This window comes from Bufo gargarizans, unplaced genomic scaffold (assembly GCF_014858855.1).
Source record: "Bufo gargarizans isolate SCDJY-AF-19 unplaced genomic scaffold, ASM1485885v1 original_scaffold_917_pilon, whole genome shotgun sequence".
Lineage (NCBI taxonomy): Eukaryota > Metazoa > Chordata > Amphibia > Anura > Bufonidae > Bufo > Bufo gargarizans.
This window is the reverse complement of record NW_025334755.1, coordinates 112,935-137,877: the sequence shown is the minus strand read 5'-3', so window position 1 is coordinate 137,877 and position 24,943 is coordinate 112,935. Positions and strand designations below refer to the sequence as shown.

Below are 24,943 nucleotides of genomic sequence, written 5' to 3'. Positions count from 1 at the left end.
GCACTTATCACATTAAAGGGGTTCTCCTGAACTTGATGAAGTATAAATTGTTCTGTGACATTCTGTAATATAATGGTGCATGTACAATAAAAATAAACTTCGGCCAGTCCAGAGTCTGCTCTGTTATCCTTTGTTTGCCCTGCCAAGCAGTTCGCCCTGGGCTGTATTGTCAGGTTTCTCGTCGCCTTTACCTTTTCCCTCTGCTTGTGCTGCTATGAGCTCTTGATGGCAGTCTGTAGATAGCTGTACACAGAGCATCTTCGTAGATACACATATGTATATATGTGCAGTGATCTCCCAATTTCAGGCAACTGATTTATGATGTGGCAGTCTAAAGCAGTCTACAGCCTGCTGTGACCATCCAGGGATGCTAAATGTGTCCATGGATGTCGCCATTGGAGTCCAAACAACATTGTTTACTACTGAAGCACTTTCAGAATCAGAAAATGGCGTGGATCTAGAACACAGTATACCCTAGTAAGTTTTGGGTTGATTTATTATTTTTTGGGACTGCTGTCTAGTAAAAGTGAACCTGTCACATTGACCATGGTGTCTCATCTGTAGGCTCATGTTGTAGTGCAGAGAGATCTGAGCAGATTTATAGTATTGTAGAAAGTGATTTGGCATAACTTTATTTGTATAAATCCTTTATGCTTAGGAGTACAGTGGGCGGGCCTACCAAGTGATTGACAGGCTACCATATATGGCTATACAAACACATAGTTGGTTGTCAGGTAGGACCACCCACTAGACTCTGAAGCATAGAAAGAGAAGAGGTTTAAAGGGAGTCTTTCACCTAAACTGACCATTATAGAACACTAACACCATGATCTGCATTATAATCCCCATATTGGAATGCTACTTACCGTATAGCTGTCCGTAGCTTATTTTCGATAAAAAAAACTTTTATTCAATATGTTAATTGGGTTCTGAAAGTGCCCAGGGGCAGCGTTCAAGTGGCCGGTGCCCAGGCCCCTTGTCGCTTTTCATATCAAACCCCTCCCCTTTCACCCCTCTGGCCTGTTCTAGGTTCTTCAGATATCCAGCGCCGTTCACAAGATTCGCCGCGCCTGCGCACTTTATTCCCCATTATGGGCAGAGGCACAAGAGTGTTTATTGCGCATGTGCCGGCCCGTACATCTAGCCGGCCTTGTGCCTCTTCCCATAATAGGGAATGAAGTGCGCAGGCGCGGCAAATCTTGTGTACAGCACTGACGCTAAATTTCTGAAGAACCTTGGGCGGACCAGAGGGGTGAAAGGGGAGGGGTTTCATATGAAAAGTGACGAGGGGCCTGGCCACCGGCAGCTTGAACGCCGCCCCTGGGCAACCTTCAGAACCTAATGAACATATTGAATAAATGTTTTTTAGCGAAAATAAACTACGGGAAGCTATACGGTAAGTAGCATTCCAATATGGGGACTATAATGCAGATCATGGTGTTAGTGTTCTATAATCGTCAGTTTAGGTCAAAGACTCCCTTTAAATAAGTAAAAAGTTTACTAGTTTTGTGGAATAATATTGTGTATCTCAATCTGCTCAGCTCTTCCTGCTGTGTAATAGCCTGATAGGACCGCATGTACAACGTGACAGGTTCCCTTTAACAAATTGTATTCGCTGCATTTGTACTGTGACTACTAGTTTAACATTTTTCTTCTGTTTTCTGCAACAGGACTTCTTCAAATCTGGACAAAGAAATGGGATTGCCCCCGGCAAAGGAGAGTGAACCGCTTGAAGGCTCTTCTGTGCCAGTTGCTGTGGAAACTGAGGGGCCAAGCATGGACTTTGCTGTAGCAGGACAAAGTACTGAGCCAGTGCCACCACCACCACGTGTGCCACCAGCAAAGATTGGGGGGAAATGTATTATCCGTAGCAGGGCTAAGATTACACAGGAGTTGGATGATGAAATTCTGGCCCTGTTGCGGAGGACATGGGCTGAGGATGATGCTGATGCCTTTAGCCGTACGCTGGCTGACCGAATACGCTGGTTGCCTGAACCTAGTCGATCAAGATTTATGGCTTATGTGCTTAGCTCTGTGGAGTATTTTCTGCCCCCCTTTTACCCACCAGAGGTGGACACATTGGTGGCTAATCTCCGAATGGCATGCACCCCACAGACAGGAAGTTCGCAGTTCCAATCACCCCAGTCTCAATAACACTTTGTTTAACTGTTACCCTACCATGTCTTTAACAGCCTATTTTCTCTCCTCTTTCTTCACTTCATTCTTTTTTTTTTCCCCTCTGCCTACCACACCCAATGTTCTCTCGCCTGTTTAATACTGTAGTGTACCCACCCACAGCCCCACCACCAACTTTCCTTCCACCACTACCTCCTGTTTTGGTTCATTTCATTCCTCTCCTGCAGCTTTTTTTTTTTTTTTTTTTTAATATATATTGCATATATGTATAAGTTTTGTTCCATTAAAGGATGGAGGTATGCATCCAAAGTGGGTGGGGAGTTTTTCATTTTTCATTTTATTTTATTTATTTTATTTTTTTATTCTTTTCTTTGTTAAATATTGAAACAAGTTGGGGAGTTATGTAATCACTGTGGGTGGGCAGGATTGTTGGGGGTGTTCTTTTTTTGTATAAAGGGGCACAAAACCTGAAGCCGTACTGTATCTACCTTTGCTGCATGGTTAAAGGCATACTGTTTATAAGTAGAGATGAGCGAATTTCTTGAAATTTATTCACACTTCCTTTATTGGTAAAAGGTGAATTGCGTTATGGATTCCGTTACCACGGACCATAATGCAATTCTATGACCGAATGCATAACGGAATGCCTTTAGAGGCATTCCATTATTCATTCCGTCATAATAGAAGTCTGTGGGCTGCAAAACGGATCCGTCCCGTTATGTAGGGGAGTCCTCTCCTGCATAACGGAAACGGGACGGATCCGTTTAGCAGCCCATAGACTTATATTATGAAGGAATGAATAACGAAATGAACTCTAAAGGCATTCCATCATAGAAATGCGTTATGGTCCCTGGTAACGGAATCCATAACGCAATTCGCCTTTTACCAATAAACGAAGTGTGAATAAATGTCAAAATATGATATTCGCTCATCTCTATTTATAAGCATCCTTTTCAGGTGGAGGGGATGCTGATGGTAATGCTCAATTGGTTTACCGTGCAGGAAGTGCAAAATGTGTGCGTCAATGGTCACTTCGGGTTTAGTTGTCCCTGAAATGAAACTGATTATTATTTCGGGGTTTGTTATGGGGAGGGTGGGTAGCTTTGTTATCAGGGTATATTTTTACAGTAAATTGAAAAGTTTACAGGGGAGGGGTGGGTGTTTATTTTTTTTACATGTTATGTGAAAAATATTTATTTTATGGTTTAATGAATAATTTTAAGTAAAACAAGTGTCTGTGTCTTATTTTCTGTCATATTGCTTTACATAATGAACCAGATTTATGAATAGTACAAAAGAGAAGTGTTTTACCCATAGCTGTAAATCACATTTTAATCAGATTTGAATAGGAGAATAATCTTATTGTTTGCTGTAGTCATGTACTCTCCATTATGTGTAGCATCCCTCCATGAGATCCACTGTATGTATACGCACTGCTGTAGGCCCTTCTAGGAAGGTCATTAGTACAAGTGGAAAAGCAGATGGTTTGGTTTCTTTAGTTATGTAGAGGCGCCGGCCTCCTCATAACTTCGGTGGATCCCCAGCTGCTTCTAAATGTAGGATAGCGTCCAAGCTGTCTCACATGTAGACCATTTTCTACACCTAAAACAGGTGTAGAAAATAGTAAATGCCAGCCCGTCCCCTGCCATGCCTACTTTTTTTAGACCTGGCATGAGCAGGGAGTAGTTGCAGATTGCGGTGCAAAGGATTTTATCGCCGATCAATCTGTGCCAGAAATACGCCTAATTTAGTTAATAACTGATTCCCTAAATGTTTGCTGATCTAGGCTAATCTCTAAATGTTAAAAATTCACAGCAAGTCAGATATGGACAGTTTAGCAACCATCTAAGACTCTTCAGTTTTTTTGTAAAGACTTCAATAGAAATAGTATTAGGCACCTGCATATTTATAGGTACATATGCTGCTCACATGTAGAATTCAAAGATGCATATGGGAAGGCAGCAGATTAAGAAGTACAAATGTACATTTTGGTACGTTTTGCCTGTTCTTAATTTGAAATTCTATAGTGGGTTTGCCATTGGTTCGTTCTACTGTAATTTGGTTACTTATATATTGTGATTTGTATGACTGTTTCTAAGAAATCTTGTTAAAAAAAGAGCTTTATTTAAAAAAAAATATATAATATATATATATATATATATATATATATATATATATATATATATATATATATATATATGCTTAAAACAATAGCTAAACCATGTCCTGAACAAATATAACATTAGAGCCACATCATCGGCTATAATGGTTCCACACAGTATGCCAGGGCACTGCTTGCGTCTTTAGGCATCATAAAGCCGTCCATATCCTGCAGTAATAAAATGTGGGAGATGAAGAGGTGCCATTTTATTGTGGAGGGCACATCATATCTTTTACTGTGACAGCAGTTGCCATATTCTGGATTATAGAGGCAAAAGCTGTCACCCGTTAATCCCAATGGTTGAGACAAGCCTGGTTTACTCAATGCATTCTATCAGTTTTAGTCGTATTTCTTCAAGCAACAGGGCATCCAGTAGCTGGCTTAAATACGGTTGTGTCTCACTTCACACCATGGCAAAGGTGACTGGCAATGTGATACGAAGAAATGCTCTAGAGTGAGGATGCACAACCTGCGGTCCTCAATACCATTCTGGCAACAGATGTGTGTTTGTGTCTTATGGCTGCTCACATATATCTTTCATGTATTCCCCCATTAGATGGGAGTCCTGGAAGTGTAACTAGGCTTTTCTGATATACAGGTGAAACTCGAAAAATTAGACTATCGTGCAAAAGTCCATTTATTTCAGTAATGCTAATGAAAAGGAATTGCATTAATGCAGCTTAAAATTAGAATATTGTGAAAAGGTTCAATATTCTAGGCTCAAAGTGTCACACTGTAGTCAGCTAATTAATCCATATCTCCTGAGCAAAGGGTACCTCATAATTGTGACTTTGGGGTCTCATAAGCTATAAGCCATAATCATCCAAATTATAACAAATAAAGGCTTGAAATGTCTCGCTTTGCATGTAATGAGTCTCATATGCTAGTTTCACCTTTTAAGTTGCATTACTGAAATAAATGAGCTTTGCACAATATTCAAATTTTTCAAGTTTCACCTGTATACTGTATGTTCAATATGCCATAAATACAATATTTCAGTTGGGAATACACCTTTAAAGGGGTTATTCAATATCACAAACAGCCTCCCCATGTGCTGGGCCCCTCACAGGTAATATACTTGCTCCGCTCACCTCGCCGCTGCTGCTTCTCCCTGTATACGGATGAAAACATCCGTTGGTGGTGGGCGGAGCAGCCAGTGGTAGGCGGTGACGGGGGACGAGCCTCCCTAACATTGCGGGTGACACTAGAGAGGCTCGTCCCCGCCTGCCAGTGGCTGCTCCCCCAACACTGGATATTTCATCCGTGTACAGGGAGAAGCAGCAGCGGCATGGTGTAAGTATATTCCCCCTGAGGGGCCTGGCACATGGGGGGTGGGGGGCTGATTGTGATATTGGATAACCCCTTTTAAGTTTTTTATTTTTGCCCCTTGGAATTGGTTTAGTTCGACAATGTGGCCCCCAACCAGAAAAGGTTGTGCACCCCTGCTCTAGTCTAGAGCCTGGCAGTGAGAAAGCATGAAATCAATTATATCCTAATAGGCACCAAATAAGCAAACAGTAGAATAGTATCTTTACTACTGCAAACTACGCCACAAAGAAAATAAATGTGTAACTTAAAGGGTTATTCCCATCTGTTCCTTCCATGGCCTAATAGGGAATAACCACAGTAAGAGCTTACAGACATGCCTGAGCAGCCAGCTCTCTGTAAAGCCTTATTTTGGTCAGTGATTTCCATTAGTGATTGTGAGCCAAAACCAGGACTGGAGCCTCCACAGATATAAGGGAAAGATCTGCACTTCTGTGTTTAAAGTCACACCTGGTTTGGGCTCCATAAATAAAGCTCCTTCCTCCATAACTCACATAGTAGTAATTGGGAGCTATGCAAACCTCATAGATTGCTCTACTACACTGTTTCAGTTGCTCCCAAGTTACCAGAAACGGCATAGATTGCATAGTTCCCGTTTACTACCAAGTTACGGAAACAGCAGAGTGCAGGCAGTTTGGCCATTCTGCTTACCCCCAGCTGTTGCTTACCATGGTTATAACAATCTTGGTCATCAAAGATTACCCCTTGAATCCTACAAGCAATTGTTTATGCTTTACCGGATGTACTTTTCATCCATGGTATCCAGTAGTTGGGAAAGAAAGTTGTGTTCTCAACACCCTGCACATTCTCCTTATTAATCAGCATTGTCGTATATCGGCATCCTGGACCCATTCGGCATATGGCTGAAAAACATATGGGGGATTACTGCAGTCCTACATGGACAGGATGGAATACGAAGCACGTGTGCCATCTAGATATCTGGTGCCAGTAATTGTATCAGCTTTTTTGTGCGGTGTAACTACTTGTGTTCTCCATGTAATAATTCTGGAGCATCTATTCATATGGCTCAGTTGTACTATTCCTCAATTATTCATGCTAGAAGTTAACCACGTCAGATCTGTCCGTTGACTATAAATGTCTGGTAGTGGTTGTTTATCTCTGAATGGACGTTCTGAAACGTCCATTCAAAAATTGTAGATGCACACTAATCATGCAGCTGCTGTGTCAGGGGCCCGCTGTCAGTGACAGCAGGGCACCCCAGGGAGAAGGCAGGGACAGTTCCTAGGTGCCCCTGCCTTCTAGATCGCTGCATACACAGCGCTCGCATGTAAAAAAAATAAACTAAAAAAAATTCCCCAATTAAGTAATAAAAAAAATAAAGTTCTAAGTAGAATTTTTTTTTTTTATAAAATAGACATATTTGGTATTGTCGCGTCCGTGACGGCCGGCTCTATGAATACATCACATGATCCACCCTGTCCGATAAACATAAAATAAAAAAAGAAACTCTAAAAAAAAAGAGCCATTTTTGTCACCTTATATCACAAAAAGTGCAACACCAAGTGATCAAAAAGGCTTATGTCCCTAAAAATGGTACCAATAAAAGTCGCCTCATCCCGCAAAAAATGAGTCCCTACATAAGAAAATCACTTAAATTAAAACTATAGCTCTCAGAACATGGAGACATAAAAAAACTTCAAAACTGCTATTGTGTTAAAGTGAAATAAATAAAAAAAAGTAGACATATTGGGTATTGCCGCATCCATAACAACCTGCTCTATAAAAATATCACATGACCTATCCCCTCAGGTGAACAACGTAAAAAGAAAAAGCCAAAAAAGCAAATTTTTTTGTCACCTAACATCACAAAGTGCAACACCAAGCGATCAAAAAGGCATATGCCACTCAAAATAGTACCACACAAACAGTGACCTCATCCCTAAAAAAAAAAAAAATAGACCCTAACTAAGACAATCATTAAAAAAAAAATAAAAAAAAAGCTGGTTCGCAAACTATGGAGACACTAAAACAATTTTTTTTGTTTAAAAATTGCTATTATTGTGTAAAACTTTAATAAAGTAAGAAAGTATACACGTTCGTAACGATCTGCTCTATAAAAATGTCACATGACCTGCAGAAAAATAAAATATTGGGTTCAGAAAATGGAGACACCAAAATATTTTTTTTCAAAAATGCTTTATTATGTAAAACTGAAACAAAGAAAGTAGACACATTTGATATCATTGCGTCCGTAACAACCTACTCTATAAAATAACACATGATCTACCCTGTCAGATGAATGTTGTAAATAAAAAAATATAAAATGGTGCCAAAACGGCCATTTTTGGGTTACCTTGCCTCTTAAAAAAACGTAATATAGAGCAATTAAAAATCATATGTACCCCAAAATAGTACCAATAAAACTGGCACCTTATCCCCTAGTTTCCAAAATGGGGTCACACTTTGCGGGAGTGCATCAGGGGGGCTTCAAATGGGACACAGGATCTAAAAACCAGATCAGCAAAATCTGCCTTCCATAAACCTTATGGCGTTCCTTTTTTTCTGTGCCCTGCCGCATACCCTTTCATCGGTTTATGACGACATGTGGGGTGTTTCTGTAAACCGCAAAATCAGGGTAATAAATATTGAGTTTTGTTTGGCTGTTAACACTCGATGTGTTAAAGAAAAAAATGGATTAAAATAGAAAATCTGCCAAAAAAGAGAAATTTAGAAATATAATCTCCATTTTCCTTTTAATTCTTGTAGAACACCTGAAGGGTTAACAAAGTTTGTAAAATCTGTTTTGAGTAACTTGAGGGGTGTAGTTTCTACAATGGGGTTATTTATGGGGGGGGGGGGGGGGTTCCACTATGTAATCCTCACAAAAGTGGGTTTTGGAAATTTTCTTAAATGTAAGAATTGCTTCTAAAATTCTAAGCCTTGTAACGTCCTAAAAAATTTTTAATAATGTTTATGCCAACCTAAAGTAGACATATGGGGAATGTTAAGTAATAAATATTTTGAGGTATCACTTTGTTTCAAAAGCGGTGAAATGGAAATTTAGAAAATTGCGAATTTTTCAAAATTTTTGGTAATTTGGGGATTTTTTTTATAAAAATGAAATATATTGACTCAAATACATGACTATCATGAAGTACAATGTGTCACGAGAAAACAATCTCTGAATGGCTTGGATAAGTAAAAGCGTTCCAAAGTTATTACCGCATAAAGTGACACATCCAAGACAATAAACACGTCCAGCTCTTTTCGGTTAAAAGAATTTTCTTTGGTTCTTTTATTGAATACATTACAAAAAATTTGTTTGTGCAGCAAAGGAATACCAACCTCCTAACGTGGGTCTGCAAAAGATCGTCTACGCCAGGGGTGTCAAACTCAAATTCATCGGGGGCCGCATCAGCAGTTTGGTCACCCTCAAAGGGCCGGTTGTATCGAACTTATGGGGGATCTGTGGGTGACACTTATGGGGGATCTGTGGGTGACACTTATGGGGGATCTGTGGGTGGCTCTTTTGGGGGATCTGTGTATGACAGTTATGGGGGGGGGATCTGTGGATGACACATATATAGCATCTTATGCTATGTGTCATCCACAGATCCCCTCCATAAGTGTACCTGTAGTGAATGACCCTCAATACACGGGCTAGGGGCTGGCATCTGCTTTTATAATGACAGCGGCGCCCATGCAGTGACTATTCTACTACACTGGCCCCGCTCACTGTATAATCGTATCTCTAATAGTTAATAGTTACCATATGTATATAATCGCATAAGGAGCGCTGTGTATTACTGGTACTTACAACTACAATCGCTCGCCGAGAGGAGGGAGGAGGCAGGCCGGGAGGACAGGCGCTGGCAGCGTGAGTCATACGTCATGCGCCCATGCCGCCTGCTTCATTCATAAAGTGGGCGGCGCAGGCGCGTGACGTATGACTCACACTGCCAGCGCCCATCCTCCCAGCCTGCCTCCTCCCTCCTCTCGGCGAGCGCTTGTAGTTGTAAGTACCGGTAATACACAGTGCTCCTTATGCGATTTATTATCATTTCCTGCAGGGGCCGCCTGCAGGAAGTGATAATAAAAGGTGAAGGCTGGCGGCCGGCGGCGGCTACGCGGGCCACATGACTAGGTCTGGCGGGCCGGATTCGGCCCGCGGGCCTTGTGTTTGACACCCGTGGTCTACGCGTTTCGAGCACACTTGCTCTTAATCATGAGTCATGATTAAGAGCAGGTGTGCTCGAAACGTGTAGATGATCTCTTGCAGACCCACATTAGGAGGCTGGGATTCCCTTGCTGCATAAACAAATTTTTTGTACCGTATTCAATAAAGAAACCAAAGAAAATGATTTTAACTGAAAAGAGCTGGACGTGTTTATTGTCTTGGATATACCTGGGATCTTATCCCACCAGTCCGTGAACTGATCTTTATGGGATAATGCTTACATGCTTACAAAGGTGAGCTGGATAATCTAATATTGCCATAAAGTGACACATGTCAGATTTGCAAAAAAAAAGGCTTGGTCAGGAAGGGGATAAATGGCCTGGATGGGAAGTGGTTAAAGGGGTTGTTTCACTTCGGTAAGTAGCATTTATTATGTAGAGAAAGTTAATACAAGGCACTTAGTAATGTATTATTATACATATTGTCTCCTTTGCTGGCAGGATTCATTTTTCCATCACATTACACAGCTCATTTCCATGGTTTAGGACCACCCTGCAATCCATCAGCAGTGGCCGTGCTGGCCTCTCTGGTGGCCAAAAACGCGGGAGTGCACATAGGCCGGTGCCTTTTCCTATAGATTGCAGGGTGGTGGTAACCCTTGGAAATGAGCAGTTTATAATGTGGTGGAAAAATTAATCCAGCCAGCAAAAGAAGCAATATGGATAATAACTATACATTAGTAAATGGCTTGTATTAACTTTTCTCTACATGATAAATGCTGTTTGCTGAAGTGACACAACCCCTTTAAGAACGAATTGGCAGCAGTCTGCAATAAACGTCCAGATGGGTCTTGCCAGTTGGCAGCACTGGTTGGATAGTGTCAGACTGCAGGGGGACACACCCTGGACTGGTAACACCCAGGCAGACCTTTATTGCAGGTTGTTGGCAATTCATAATTTGTAGCAAGAATAATAGAGAATGGCACACCATCGTTATATGAAAAGATGCTCCAGAATGATTGCATGGTGAATGCGTGTACTGACTAAAATGTCAGGAGATGTTACTGGTCCTGTGTAATACCTTTTCTTCTTTGATTCTTGCCACTATGAAGTATAGCGCAAGCTCTAATCTGGGGTACTGACCCTCACTGTGTGCCTGGTATAATTTGGGGATTTATCCGGCTACAACGCTGAAAACACAGATTGTGTAGGCCTATATAAAGAGTGTTGTCTGTGGAAAGATTAACTATTTAGATAATGTCTGAGATATATAGATAGGTATATACCATAAATCTTTGATAGAAATAAGAGACGTATTCACACTTTTTGAATGACATTATTTATGTGTGGAAAAAATCATCTCGGATGAAAGCAATGATTTTTTTTATTCTTGTTTTTCCTGAAGGGAAGGCTAACCTGGATTCCTTTTGGTATTACATTGTGTTTTTTCCATGGAAAATATGGCTCTTGTAAAACGGATTAATGGAGGTGTATATAAAACCATAAACAGATGAAACAGAGTAGCATCAGAAAACATACAGTAAAAAGGGTCTATGTAAATGTATTTCAGAAAACATCTGTGTCCATTGGCACTAATGTGATGTGAAACTGGATTTTCTTATATACCTAGAGGCTAAGAAGTTCTTGTATGGGACAGTGAAGAACATACAGATACCTACTTTGCTATGGCTAATTATTCCCTAAACAAATATTCTTTGGTTGAAACAATATAATGCATTTCCATCTGGGAATTTATCTTTGTGTTTGTAGCCAGATCTTGATGAAATGTTGGCTATACCTTTTCTAGACTTGTGCAAGCAAAAATGAATCAGTATGTGCAATTTACATGTTCTGTATGAGGGTCATTTCTTCCTTCTGTACCTAGCTGTTTTCAGTAATTATAGTAACTACTTGGGTCATCAGACCCCATATATAACGTTCTGTACTATACAAAAGGGTTACGGTGTGAAGGCTCCAACTTTTTTTTTTCTTTACTGATAAAGAGTAGCCGTTCTACACCTAATGTGGTTGTGCCAAGTATGAAATGTATCCCGTAGCCACAGGCTGGGTGACAACTATCTCATCTGTGAGAGTCTGACCGTTAGGACCTCCATAAGAACGGGGGTCCTATATTCCCATCCTAATAGAACAAAAATGCCTGACCACTGTACAGGGTTCCCCAGTAGTCCCATAGAGAATGAATGGAGCAGCAGGACGCATGCTTGGCCTGCTGCTTTGTCAGAATGGGAACATGGTGCCCCCGTTCTCAGGATTGGTGGGCCTCCCAGCGGGTGGACCCCCCCATCAATCACCTAGTTATCCCCTGTACTGCAACAAAGTTCAGTACAATGTTATTAATGGTATTTTGAGAAACCCCAGTTTGTAGTCTGCAACTTAAAGGAGTTGTGCAAGAATGTGACCAGTTCTGCTTACGTCATGAGAAGTGATCACGTGATGCCAGGCAGCGCTTCACTGTGGCAATGTCAAACTGAATGTTGACAGGCCTGGAGGAGGAGGAGTGGGAATCCAGCATCGGGTAGCTAATCCTCCCTTTACAGGTCTGGTAAAATGGGAGGGTTTGCCAACCCCCTCCATTCTTGCACAACCCCTTTAATGGTTACAAATTTAAAAACCAAACCTTATGTAGTCAGATCATGCATTCATACTGTATTCCATCTGTCCTGCCCCCATTCTTATTTCTGAGAGACTTTGGAGTAGGGGGAAAGATAGACAGGAGTATGACTGTAGGGTCTGACTACACAGGGTTATAAAAAAAAAAAAACTAAGACCCAATTAAGACTATTTGCTAAGTTACTTGTTTTTTATTTTAGATATAATCGAGCAATAAAAAATTAAATTAATTTACATGGTAACCTTTTTGCTGTAAATACTCTTGTATTTTTCCATAGACAAACCTGCAGTTTAATAACAATAAGTACTACCTGATCCAGCTGCTTGAAGATGACAATGCTAGAAATTTCTCCGTTTGGATGCGCTGGGGGAGAGGTAAGATATTTTTTACGCTTGTGGCAAAGCTACTTATCGCATCTAGTCTTCTACCTCTTCACCACATCTCATTTTTAGTCTGGTAGCAGGGATTCCTGCAGGAGCTGTAAAAGTTTAAAATGATACGCTAGAGAGAGGCTTTTTCTTCAAGTTGTGTGCAGTGCAGTCTTCTAAAATAAAACTTCATTGATGAGAAGCCAAGTAACTGGAGGTGTATTTCCATTTCAGTGGGTAAGGTTGGACAGCATTCTCTGGTATCCTGTGGAGGAGACCTGCAGAAAGCAAAAGACGTCTTTCAGAAAAAGTAAGTCTGCTCTCAGTGGCTATTGCAGTATTCTTGCACAATCTTCTCTTTTTTCTCAAGAAATGGAGCATTTATTACATAGGTATTAATTTGGCATTAGCAGCTAAAACAGTCTTCTGGATAAAAGAAAAAACAAAGATGGCATCCCTAGTGTAGTATGTCTTATAGACTGAGTGCATGGTGGACCATTTGGCGCTCACTGTGGTGGTTGTGCGATAGATGGACAACACTCTAGACCAGCATGTAGTAGTAGAGTAGTTGATTTGTATCCCTGGGTCCTCAAACTGGTAATTCAGTTGAGTATTCAATATCCAGAATTAAGAGCAAGATGAGCTGGTAGAAAGGATCGCTCTGACAAAGTTATAGCACTGCAGGTAATTTCTCATAAATCCAGTTTATTAGGACAGCATTTCTGGAGTGTAACGCTCCCTTCTTCAGGTCCAGTCAAACATAAACCATTACAGACAATACGTCACATTTTAGGATGCATACCCCTTTTAATGGGGCATAGCTCACAAAGTCAAATAAAACCACATAAAAGTAAACATATACACACGTGGACAAAATTGTTGGTACCCTTCCGTTAAAGAAAGAAAGAAAGAAAGAAAAACCCACAACGGTCATTAAAATAGCTTCAAGCTGACAAAAGTAATATTAAATTAAATAAAAATTACTGAAAATCAGCTAATGAAAATCAGACATTGCTTTTGAACTCCACCGAATAATTTATAAAGCAAACTAATGAACGTGGCCTGGACAAAAATTATGGTACCCTTAACTTAATATTTTGTTGCCCAACCTTTTTAGACAATCAAGCAATTTCTGGAACTCTAAATGAGACTTCTGCACCTGTCCACAGGTATTTGTCTCCAGACTGCATGTTTCAGCTCCTTCCACAGATGTTTATTAGGATTTAGATCAGGGCTCATGGAACGCCACTTCAGAATAGCCCAGTGCTTTGCTTTTAGCCACAGATTTTTAGCTGTGTTTTCTGTGTCATTATCCTGTTGGAGGACCCATGACCTGTGACTGAGACCAAGCTTTCAGACACTGGGCAGTACATTTCGCCCCAGAATGCCTTGATAGTCTTGAGATTTCATTGTACCCCGCACAGATTCGACGCCCTGTACCAGAAGGCGCAAAGCAGCCTCAAAACATAACCGAGCCTCCTCCAGTAGGTACAGTGTTCCTTTCTTTGTAGTCTTCATTTTTGTATCTATAGAGTTAATGTGACTTGCCAAAGGTCCAGTTTTGTCTCATCTGTCCAAATGACATTCTCCCTGCAGCTTTGTGGCTTGTCAGTATGCATTTTGGCAAATTCCAGTCCAGTCTTCCATTAAGTCCACTTTGGCTAGGACAGAGACGGATGGTGTGATCTGACACTGATGTACCATGACCTTGGAGTTCACCTCTAATCTCTTTAGAAGTTGCTCTGGGCTCTTTGTTTGCCATCATACTGTCCGTCTCTTCAATTTGTCATCAATTTTCCTATGTGAGGTTGGCTACAGTCCCGTAGACCTTAAACTAATCTGAATAAAATGTGCAGCAGCTGTTTGAAGATGGTCTTATAGCCTTTCACCTTTTCACGTCTAATTTTCTTTCTAATCTCCTGAAACAACTATCTCCTTAGCTTTCCTTGGTCCGTGTTCAGTGTGGTACTCACCATGATACTAAACGGCACGGTGACTACTATTCACCATTTAAATAGGCAGACTTTGATTCTAATTACAGGATACACCTTAGTTTAAAGGGGCATTCATTCCGGTTATGTAACTTATTTATTTTTTTCAACTCTAGTTGTGTTGGTGTGTATGTGGTGCACTTAAACTAACCTGATACATATCAGCCTCTGAAGTGACTCTGTTTTTAAATTATGCACCCCACTGGAGAGTCTGGAGAGTGCTGTGATGTTCGTAAGAAAGACAGAACAATACATACAGAGAGAGATACGGAAAATAGTGAAAAACATACGGAGACAATGTAGTGTAACAGGTTCAGAAAGACACAGCTATGTAAAAGGCAGAAACATACAAGCATCAAGACATAGAAAGCAGTTTGAAGCAGCAGTTTGGTGCACATAGAGAAAAACCTAGGGACACTGAGCAAGATCTACACAGGCAAGCTGTAAAGAGAAACCAGGTGCAAGAGAATGCTCTTTCACAGAGTAGAGAAACTGAGCATGATCGAGCAGCAGCAGGAGAGAGCAGACGGGTCGTGTAATCAAGGAGAGGGAGACTAAGAAGTAAGTAGATATTATAGAACAGTGCAAAAACATTTATTACAGTATAGGACATTTAGAAAACCTGGACTATGCTTTCAAAGCAGACCCAATTCAGGGAACCGGAATACCCCTTTAACATGTCCCTATAGTCAAATTATTTTCAGTCTTTTTTCTAGAGGTACCACCATTTGTGTCCAGACCAGTTTCATTAGTTTTTTATTTATTATTCTGCTGGACCACAGCATAAACTTTCACATGAATTGACTTGTTACAATGGTGCCGTCCCATGACAGTACCGCGCTGAGCTCAATGAGATCTTTACAACAACCCATTATTTCACAAATATCTGTGAAGGCAGACTGCATAGCTAAGGGATGGATTTTATACACCTGTGGTAATGGGACTGAATAAAATACCTGATTTCAATGGTGAGCAGGTATGTCCCAATGGTTTTCTCCATATAGTTATATATAACCTCATCTTTTGTATATATAAATGGGGAGATCACGTGAAGTCACCTGTAGCATCATCCTTACAACTCATCCTGCTCTGTGATTAACCCTTCTTTTGGCATTTCCGATGTTGGAGGAACTTTTATATCTTCATCATTGGTTTATGTATTTATTACCAGAGGTACTGAGCTGCCATAAGTTCTATAACACACAAGCAGGTCCATATGTGAGATGATTTGGAGCTGTATATACAGTGTGTATTACAGTGTAGACTGATGACTTGGAAGTTGCATGATATCCTATAAATCCAGAGAACTGGGGTATCAAATTCACAGTTGTGAATGGGGCGTATTGTGCATGTCAGTCCACCTCTCTATTCACTTCTATGGGCCTGACAATGTGCTGTTTGTCATGCCTCTGACAGTGAATGGAGCACTGGACCAATGTGCACTACTGGTCCATTGGAATGGGGGACTTAGGGACTGCCATTTTCTGGATCATTGGCGGTCCCAGTGGTCGGACCCCCACGGTCTTACATTTATCATGTAGCCTGTGTATAGATAATAGATACTGTTTGTGGGCTAACCCCTTTAATAGGCTAAGATTTCAATGACTTCCACTTTTGAAAGTTAAAGCGGTTGTCCATCTCGCCGATTGCATAGCGAGTTAGGACTAAGCACAGGCCCCAGGTGGGCGCTACAGAAACAGAGGTATGCTGACCTGCTCCGCTGTTTCCATAAGCCCTGCTACCCGGGGACTGTGTTTAGTCCCATCTCGTCGTGGAAATAGAATCAATCTGCATGAAGTTGTAACTTTGTAAATATATTATAGTCCATAGCTGTGCATTTTAGACTTTGGTACTGAAATCGTCTTGCTTATTCAGTGTCTGAACAAACTACTGCTGCATTATTGACGTTTAACCCTTTCCCTGCCAAGGACTTATTTCATATAGCCACTTCAGTAGCCAAGGATGTATTTTATATGTTCTTGCTACTGATGGCTGGATCTCATGCTGTGCTGCAGTCTAAGATCAGTGCTAGCCATGATACATCTCAACTTATAGCAGTTAGCTGTGTGAAGACGTCTAGTGAGCACACTCCCCGCCACTTCCGGCTTCAGTGACATGACGGCGCGTGCGCACTAGACATCTTCACAGGCCGGGAATGAAGGCAAAGATGTTGTGCGCACACGCTGTTCTGCCCTTGAGTGCGCAGGAATTTTGTCAGTGTCATTAACCCTACCAGGCTATATGCCTGGTAGAGTAGGGTTGATCTGGGTGACAGAGCCTCTTTTTAAAGATTTTTCTGGGGATTTGTTTTGCTCTCTTTTGCCACCTGCTGTTTGTTTAGCATTTTTGCAGATTTGATCTCCTTTTTACAGATTTTATTGAGCCCTTTGTAAACCTCAAAGGTCACAGCTGACCCCTCAGATTTATATTTTTAAATGCCATTTTTTGTCATCTATTGCCCTTTTTATAGTAGCTGTAAGCCATGAGGGGGTTTAATTTTAGTCATTTATACTTGTTACCTACAGGAATAAATTTTGTTAATTATATAGAGCATTATATTAGGTTTAGGAATGGATCACTGTTCATTAGGATAACAGTTTGTGTAGGGGAATGAAAAATGATATGCTGCATCATTTCCCAGCATTCCTGCGGTTTTGCGTTTCTTTAATACATGCATTCAATGTAAATATGTGGTATGTATGAACTGCTCACGTTTGTTTTTTTACGTTTTATTTTAATTTTTTATAGTAAGGACTTTACTGAACTACGCTGAGTTCACACTTCCGTTATTTGGTCAGTTATTTCCATCAGTTATTGTCAGCCATAACCAGGTGCGGGTAAAAAACACAGAACAGCTGCAGATCTTTCCATTATACATCATTTCTGTGTAGGCTTCACTAAGGGTGTTGGCTCACAATAACTGATGGAAATAACTGACCAATTAACTGAAGTGTGAACTCAGCGTAGTTCGGTAAAGTCCTTACTATAAAAAAGATAAAAATAAAATGTAAAAAAAAACAAAGATGAGCAGTTCATTCATACCACATATTTACATTGAATGCATGTATTAAAGAAACGCCAAACCGCAGGAATGCACCAACCCCCTTTTGCATGCAAGTATTGGGAAATGATGCAGCCTCAATTGCAAATTTGAATTCTCATCTTATTTTTGCTTATAATGACTGCTTATATGCTATGTATGTTGTTGCGCGTTAACTTCTGCTTGGATGTGATTTTAGGTGCAATTGTTTGTTTTAATGCATATTTGCAAAATAATTCCTATTTGTCACAAAGTTACATGAAGGTGGCCATGGCTGTCAACAGCTGGTCAAGGCAAAAGCAATCATCAGGTTGTTTGCTTTCAGGAAATACTGTATATAGGTTTTGGGAGTGTACTTATTTGTCAATAAGTATAATCCCAGTATTTTTTTAAAATTTCCAGCTTAAAGGGGTTTTTCAAATTACTATGGTTTTTAACATATATCCTTATATAGCTGCTTATCACTAGAGATGAGCGAATTGAAGTGGAATTCAATCCGAATTTCAGGAAAAATTTCCTTACGCTTCATGGCAACGAATCGCATTTTTCCCTAAAATGGCTGCTGTGTACGTGTTAGGACATGGAGCAAAGAACTCTGGGAACGAGGGATCACCCACAATGCCATGCATGCAGCCAATCAGCAGCCAGCCCCTGTGTTGTGACAGCCCTATAAATATCCTCAGCCATCTTGGATTCAACCATTTTCCAGTGTGCTTAGTGCAGGGAGAGATGTTAGCAGGCGCTAGGGACAGTGGTAGAAAATAGTTTAAAACTTTTTTTGGCTGCATAGAAGTTCAGGGAAAGATCATTAGAAGTGTAGGGAAAGGATAGGGAGGAAGTATTCCACACTACAAAAGAATAGGGTCCAATAGGGAAGTGTACAGCCTTGGTAATAGGAACAATCCTATTACACCTTGCTGCATTGACTGGGGATTCGAATTGCCATTATACTGCTGCTTTAAGGTTTGCAATAGATGATACCTCTGTATTTCCAGCAAACCTTGCTTGTTGTTGGGGTGCAAGTGCTATGTGATACAGCCATTAACAGGGCGTAGTAATAGTAAATATTTATATGACTTATTAGCCGTTCAGCGGTGCAGTTATATGTTTTAAAGCTTTTTTTGTGGCGTATTAGTGGGAAAAAAGGATTGTCACTTGTTAGCCTTTGTGCGGTGGAGTGACAAAATTACAGCCTTTTTTGGGGTGTATTAATTTCCTTTTTATTTATTTATTTAATCTAACAGTGTGTCAGACAGAGAAGTGCCAGGTCCTGCACAGGGGAGTGGTAGAGTCCTAAATTTTTCTGGCGCAGGCACAGGTCGCAGCAGAGTGAGGGGGCGTGGCAGTAGGGGTCACTTTGAGAGGCCTGAGCTCCTGGTGTCATCTAGTGGTCTTGACCAGCAACCCAGCGGCGCTGGAATGGTAGAATGGTCATCTACTTGGTCCTGTGATGTCAGACACCCCCAGCCAAGAGTCGGTGGGTTCGTCAGACACAACCCTTAGTTGGCATGGCCCGGGAGCAGGCCCTGTGCCCTCACCTGTCCTGAACCTGCCTCTGTCCTTTTCTATTCCCTCAGCCAGACAAGTATTATATGCTGTGGGCTCAGCCCCACTATACAGCGAGGACAAGCTACTAGAGGACAGTCAGCAGCTACTGGCCAGCCAAGATCTGGAAGAGACATCTGCCGTTTCCTCCAGTAGGCTGGCAAGTAGTGACGAGAGTGGCGTGGGAGCTGGTGTTGCGAGCGGGCAGGCTCCTGGCTCAGAGCCCGTTGAGGAGGACATCAGTGATGTGCAGACAGTACTCGATGATGATGTAGCAAATCGCAATTGGGAGCCAGGTGACGAAGGGGCTTCATTATAATCCGGAGAAGAGGGTGGCAGCTTGTGCATGAGACAGCAGCCGAGCCAGCAAGTCGGTAGCGTGGCCGGGAGTCAGCAGGGTGGCAGCAGTTGGAGGTCGGGAGCCAAACGTGCCCGGCGTAGACAACCCGCTTCTCAGGAGGCTACCTGCCCTGGAAAGGAGTGGTGCAAGGGTTCACGGAGGCAGCTGCCATAGCAGTCAGTCAGTGTGGAGTGTTGGGGGTAAAAGCACCTACTCGGCGGTGTGGTAGTTTTTTGTTAAGCCTCTGGAGGAGGTGAACATGGCCATTTTGCCGAATCTGTGGGCAGAAGGTGAAGCGTGGCCAGGGTGCCAATGTTGGCACCACGGCCCTGCGTCAACATATGCAGTGTCATCAGTGGCCTGGGAGAACCGTGGCTCCGATGTGGTGGTCCAGCCTGCTGCAGCAACCTCTGCATCACCCAGTGGCACACACCCGATTTCAGGCAGTCGAGGCTCCACCACCTCGCCGAAGGGAGCTGTCTGTCCTTCCCATCATCTACTGGTCCTGATGGCCCTGCTCCCCGTCCTTCTACTCCTCGTCACTCATTTTGTCAGCAGTCGATCAGCGAAGCGATTGCCAAGAGACAGCAATACGTGTGTTGTCATCCTATGGCGCAGAACCTGAACGTGCTCCTGGCCAAGTTGCTGGTACTGCAGTCCCTCCTTTTCCAAGTGGTGGACTCTGCACCTTTCAGAGAACTGATGTATTGTGCGGAGCCGAGGTGGAGAGTCCCAAGCCGTAATTTCTTTGCCAAAAAGGCAGTACCAGCCCTGCACAAATATGTAGAACAGAAGGTGGGCCAGTCCTTGAGCCTGTCTGTGTCTGCCAAAGTGCACGGCAGCGCTGACGTGTGGAGCTGTAACTACGGTCGGGGACAATACATGTCCTTTACAGCCCACTGGGTGAATGTGGTTCCTGCCCAGCCAAACCAGCAACTTGGCCAGATGACGCCGCTACCGCCTCCACGTTCTCACGCCATTGCTCCTGCGACAATGTCCGCCTCTGCCTCCTCATCCACTACTGTGTTCTCAGCCTCCACTGCAGGGACAATTCACAGTGCTCCCCAGCATACCACATATGCAGGACACGGCGATGTCACGCTGTTCTACACCTCGTTTGCCTGGGCGAACGGAGTCACACAGGTTAGGAACTACTCCGTGTCCTTCATCAAGAAATCGAATCCTGGCTTTCTCCGTGACAACTCAAAATTGGAACCATGGTGTCGGCGCTGCATCAAGGAGGGCTGAGCCATGCGCCCCGCATGGCGCACGTGTTAAATCTAGTTGTCAAGCGGTTCCAGAAGTCTTCCACCCATCTGCAAGACATCCTAAAAATATCCAGGAAACTTTGCATGCACTTCAGCCACTCATACACCGCCAAGCACACCCTCCTTGAGCTGCAGCAGCAGAATGGCGTCCCCCAACATAGGCTGATATGCAACGTTTCCACCCGTTGGAATTCCACCCTCCATATGTTGGACCGACTATACGAACAGAGAAAGGCCATAAATAATTTCTTGATGATCCAAGCGGACAGGAGTACTCTCCTGTGTAACTTAGATGCCAGCCAGTGGCACCTCATGCATGACATCTGCCGTTTGCTCAGGCCCTTTGAGGATGCCACTTTGTCAGTCGCCAGGACTATGGGATGAACAACGTAATTCCACTGCTTCATATCCTGGAACAGATGCTGGTAAATCTGGATGGTCGGGGGACTGGAGACGTGCTTGGGTAGTGACAGCCGAATTGTCACCATTCGGCAGAGGGATGTCTTTTGGCTCTCCACCTTGTTGGACCCTTGCTACCAGTCCAAAATGGGGGCCTCTTTTTACACCCACTGAGAGGCAGGACAAACTGAACTACTATAGAGACATCCTATGTAGTCAGTTAGCCGCTGCCGATCTGCGCCATCGTCCATCCTCTTGCAGGTCTTATTGGGGGGGCCCTTTGCGATCTCATTCCACTGCCATAGCTGCTGTGGAGGGGGGTAGGAGCAGTACCAGCTCCATCAGCAGCAGCTTGCCAAGTTCTTCTTCTTACACCCACCATCGTCAGCAGGTGCTGTTATTGCCACCCACCTCCCCACTCTGTCACCGGGTCACTCTGTGGTCTCCTCATGCTGCTGTTACCACCTCCACACTATGTCACATTGCCAGTCTGTGGCCTCATCTTGCTGCTGCTGCCACCTCCATACTCTGTCATTGTGCCACTCTGTGGTCTCCTCATGCTACTGCCACCTCCACATGATGTCACCTTGCCACTCTGTGGTCTCCTCATGCTGCTGCCAACTCACAATTCGGTCTCTGAGCCACTCTGTGGTCTCCTCATGCTGCTGCTGCCACCTCCACACTCTGTCATTGTGCCACTCTGTGGTCTCCTCATGCTGCTGCCAAATCACCACTTTGTGGTCTCCTCATGCTGCTGCTGCCACATCACCACTCTGTAGTCTCCTCATGCTGCTGCAACATCACTACTCTGTGGTCTCCTCATGCTGCTGCCACTTCACCACTATGTCACTGTGCCACTCTGTGGACTTCTCATGCTGTTCCCACCCTCCCCACTCCATGACTGGGCAACTATTTTGCCTTTTGGCCTGGTTGGCATCATCATTTATTTGACCCTTCTTCTGATCTGTCGAAAGGAAAAATGAGACGCACAACAGATCCTGTCTATGTAGCAGCTGTAAGGCCTGTATGACATGGTCTCTCTATTTTGCATCAGAATTGGCTTATGATTTGGTAGCCAAAAGCAGGAGTGGGTACAAAAAACAGAAGACATGCACATATTCCATTCACGTGTCATCTCTGTTTTGGATCCACTCCTGTTTTTTCTTTTGCTTTAGAAACATAGAATGTGTCGGCAGATGATAACCCCTGGCCCTATCTTATATGAAGGATGGCCTTATGCCTATCCCATGCATGGTTAAACTCCTTCACTGTATTTGCAGCTACCACTTCTGCAGGAAGGCTATTCCATGCATCCACTACTCTCTCAGTAAAGTAATACTTACCGATATTACTTTTAAACCTTTGCCTCTCTAAGTTAAAAATATGTCCTCTTGTAAAAAAAATTCTGCTTTTAAATAGTCTTTCCTCTTTTATCGTGTTGATTTCCTTTATGTATTTAAAAGTTTCTATCATATCCCCTCTATCTTGTCTGTCTTACAATCTATACATGTTAAGGTCCTTTAACCTTTCCTGGTAAGTTTTATCCTGCAATCCATGTACCAGTTTAGTAGCTCTTCTCTGAACTCTCTCCAAAGTATCAAAATACTGATGGATTACTGACCAAATGCTGACCGAGTGAAGGCGGATGCTCAACAGACAAAATGCGTTTTTTGGGGGTTATTGTTCTGACGGATCAGAGGAAGGGCAAAATAATCAGTGACATCAACACAAACTTACTGCTGACACCCTCTCCACTGTTGGGGGGCTCTACTTGTATAAGCGTTTAATAGAACAGGTTCTGTAGACATCTATGTGGAATCAGCCGATGACGGTGTAAAAGGAGTGCGCTTCTTCTTGGCCCTAACATTGACCTGTAAGGCTGAGTTCACACTTGAGTTATTTGGTCAGTTTTTGCCCCGTAACTGCCCAAATAAGTGAAGTGTGCAGTGATTCTAAGAGCGATGCCTGTCATGTGCATGTCATACTGACTCACAGTATTGTTTCACTACCACAGCAGATTCCCTATGCGTATTACAGCAAGGCACATTGTTCTACATCACTATACAGGCTCTCTGCAGCCAGGAAATAGCAGTTTTTTTATGCGATTCGCCGCAAATAAATTCAGATGAACTAAATCTTTTCTCAAAATTTGGCGAACCGCCGGATCGATTTTTTGAGAAATTCGTTCTTCTTTACTTATCACATGTACTACATCTTACTTATGCTTTCTTTTCAATTTGAACTCGTTTTCACCATGTGAACCAATCATTTTGGTCTCCTGTATGTAGCACTTTGTGTTGCTATATCCAACCACACCCATGATGCATGCACTTCTCCTTTCTCTGCCACAGCTCCAGCATGGTCCCCCTAAGGGCCGCTTCACACGAGCGGATGCCGTGCGTGGCATCCGCTCCGTGAAAGAGTGCCAAGACCCGCTGCAGACTGCAGAGGCACGGAGCAGTAACATGACTGTTAATGCTCCGTGCCTCTCTGTTATCTCTTTACTTCGAAATCACAGTTGTCACTGTGATTTCGAAGTAAAGAGGTCACAGAGAGGCACGGAGCATTAACAGTCATGTTACTGCTCCGTGCCTCTGTAGTCTGCAGCGGGTCTTGGCACTCTTTCACGGAGCGGATGCCACGCACGGCATCCGCTCGTGTGAAGCGGCCCTAACACCCAGCTAGTTTATAGCTCCTCTCACCTAGCTAGTTACATTTCCTCTATTACTGCTTCTGTTGCTGCTTTGATACTCCCAATGAGATAACATCCCAGGAAATAAGGAGCTGATCGATATGGTCATGTGACTACAACACAAAACGGTAGGAGCAATAACGGTAAAAGAAATACATTACAAAATTACATCTATCTTCAGAAATAATTGTTAAAGGATGTACATTTAAACATGAAAACCCCTTTTGGTCTTTCCATTGCCCGTAATTTTATGAAGCTATGTGCATGTAAATTTAGGCCTAAGTGGTATGTATGAATTCTGCACATGTTGAACTTTTATTTTTACGAGATGTGGTGCATATAACGTACTACTAGAATCACACTTCTAGCCAATATTTTCATCTTTTATGCAATTTTGTGAAAAATGTAATTATGTCCCAACATTGCATGAAGATGTCTGCGTGCATGAAGTGCCGAGTGGCATCGTGACAATATGCCATGTGTCTACTTTCAGAAAATATATTAGTAATTGGGGGTTAGTTTGATTTGTAATTTAGGTTTTAGGGTGGGTTCGCATTAGAGTTAGAAATTCCATTATATAAAGGGATTTTAGGACGAAATGCAAAACGGAACCCTTTAGGAGGCATTCAGTTTTGCTCCGTCCTAATACATTTCTATGGACACAAATAATGGTTCCATTTTTTGTTCCGTTATACATCCTATCGGCAGGACTTTTTTTTCCGTCATTTATAAAGAAACAAAACGGGTAGGAATTGCTAACGCTAATGCGAACCCGCCTTTATTTGTACATGTCAGAACTGCAAAATTTCCCTGTCTACCAAAGGTGTAAAATACACTGGCAGTGAAAAGGTTAAAAAGGTTGTGTCTGATAACAAGCTTTTTATCTATTTCCATTGGAAACTAGCAGA

The 24,943-nt window shown here is 42.5% G+C and overlaps 1 protein-coding gene across 1 annotated transcript in view; it reads left to right on the top strand.

The window, feature by feature from the left end:
- LOC122924225 (poly [ADP-ribose] polymerase 2-like) overlaps positions 1-24,943 on the top strand; it is a 109,591-nt gene that overhangs the window by 74,342 nt on the left and 10,306 nt on the right. The window contains exons 8-9 of the mRNA XM_044275151.1: positions 12,670-12,766; positions 12,995-13,070. Of these exons, the coding sequence (XP_044131086.1) occupies positions 12,670-12,766; positions 12,995-13,070 (173 nt within the window). The remainder of the gene's footprint in view (positions 1-12,669; positions 12,767-12,994; positions 13,071-24,943) is intronic.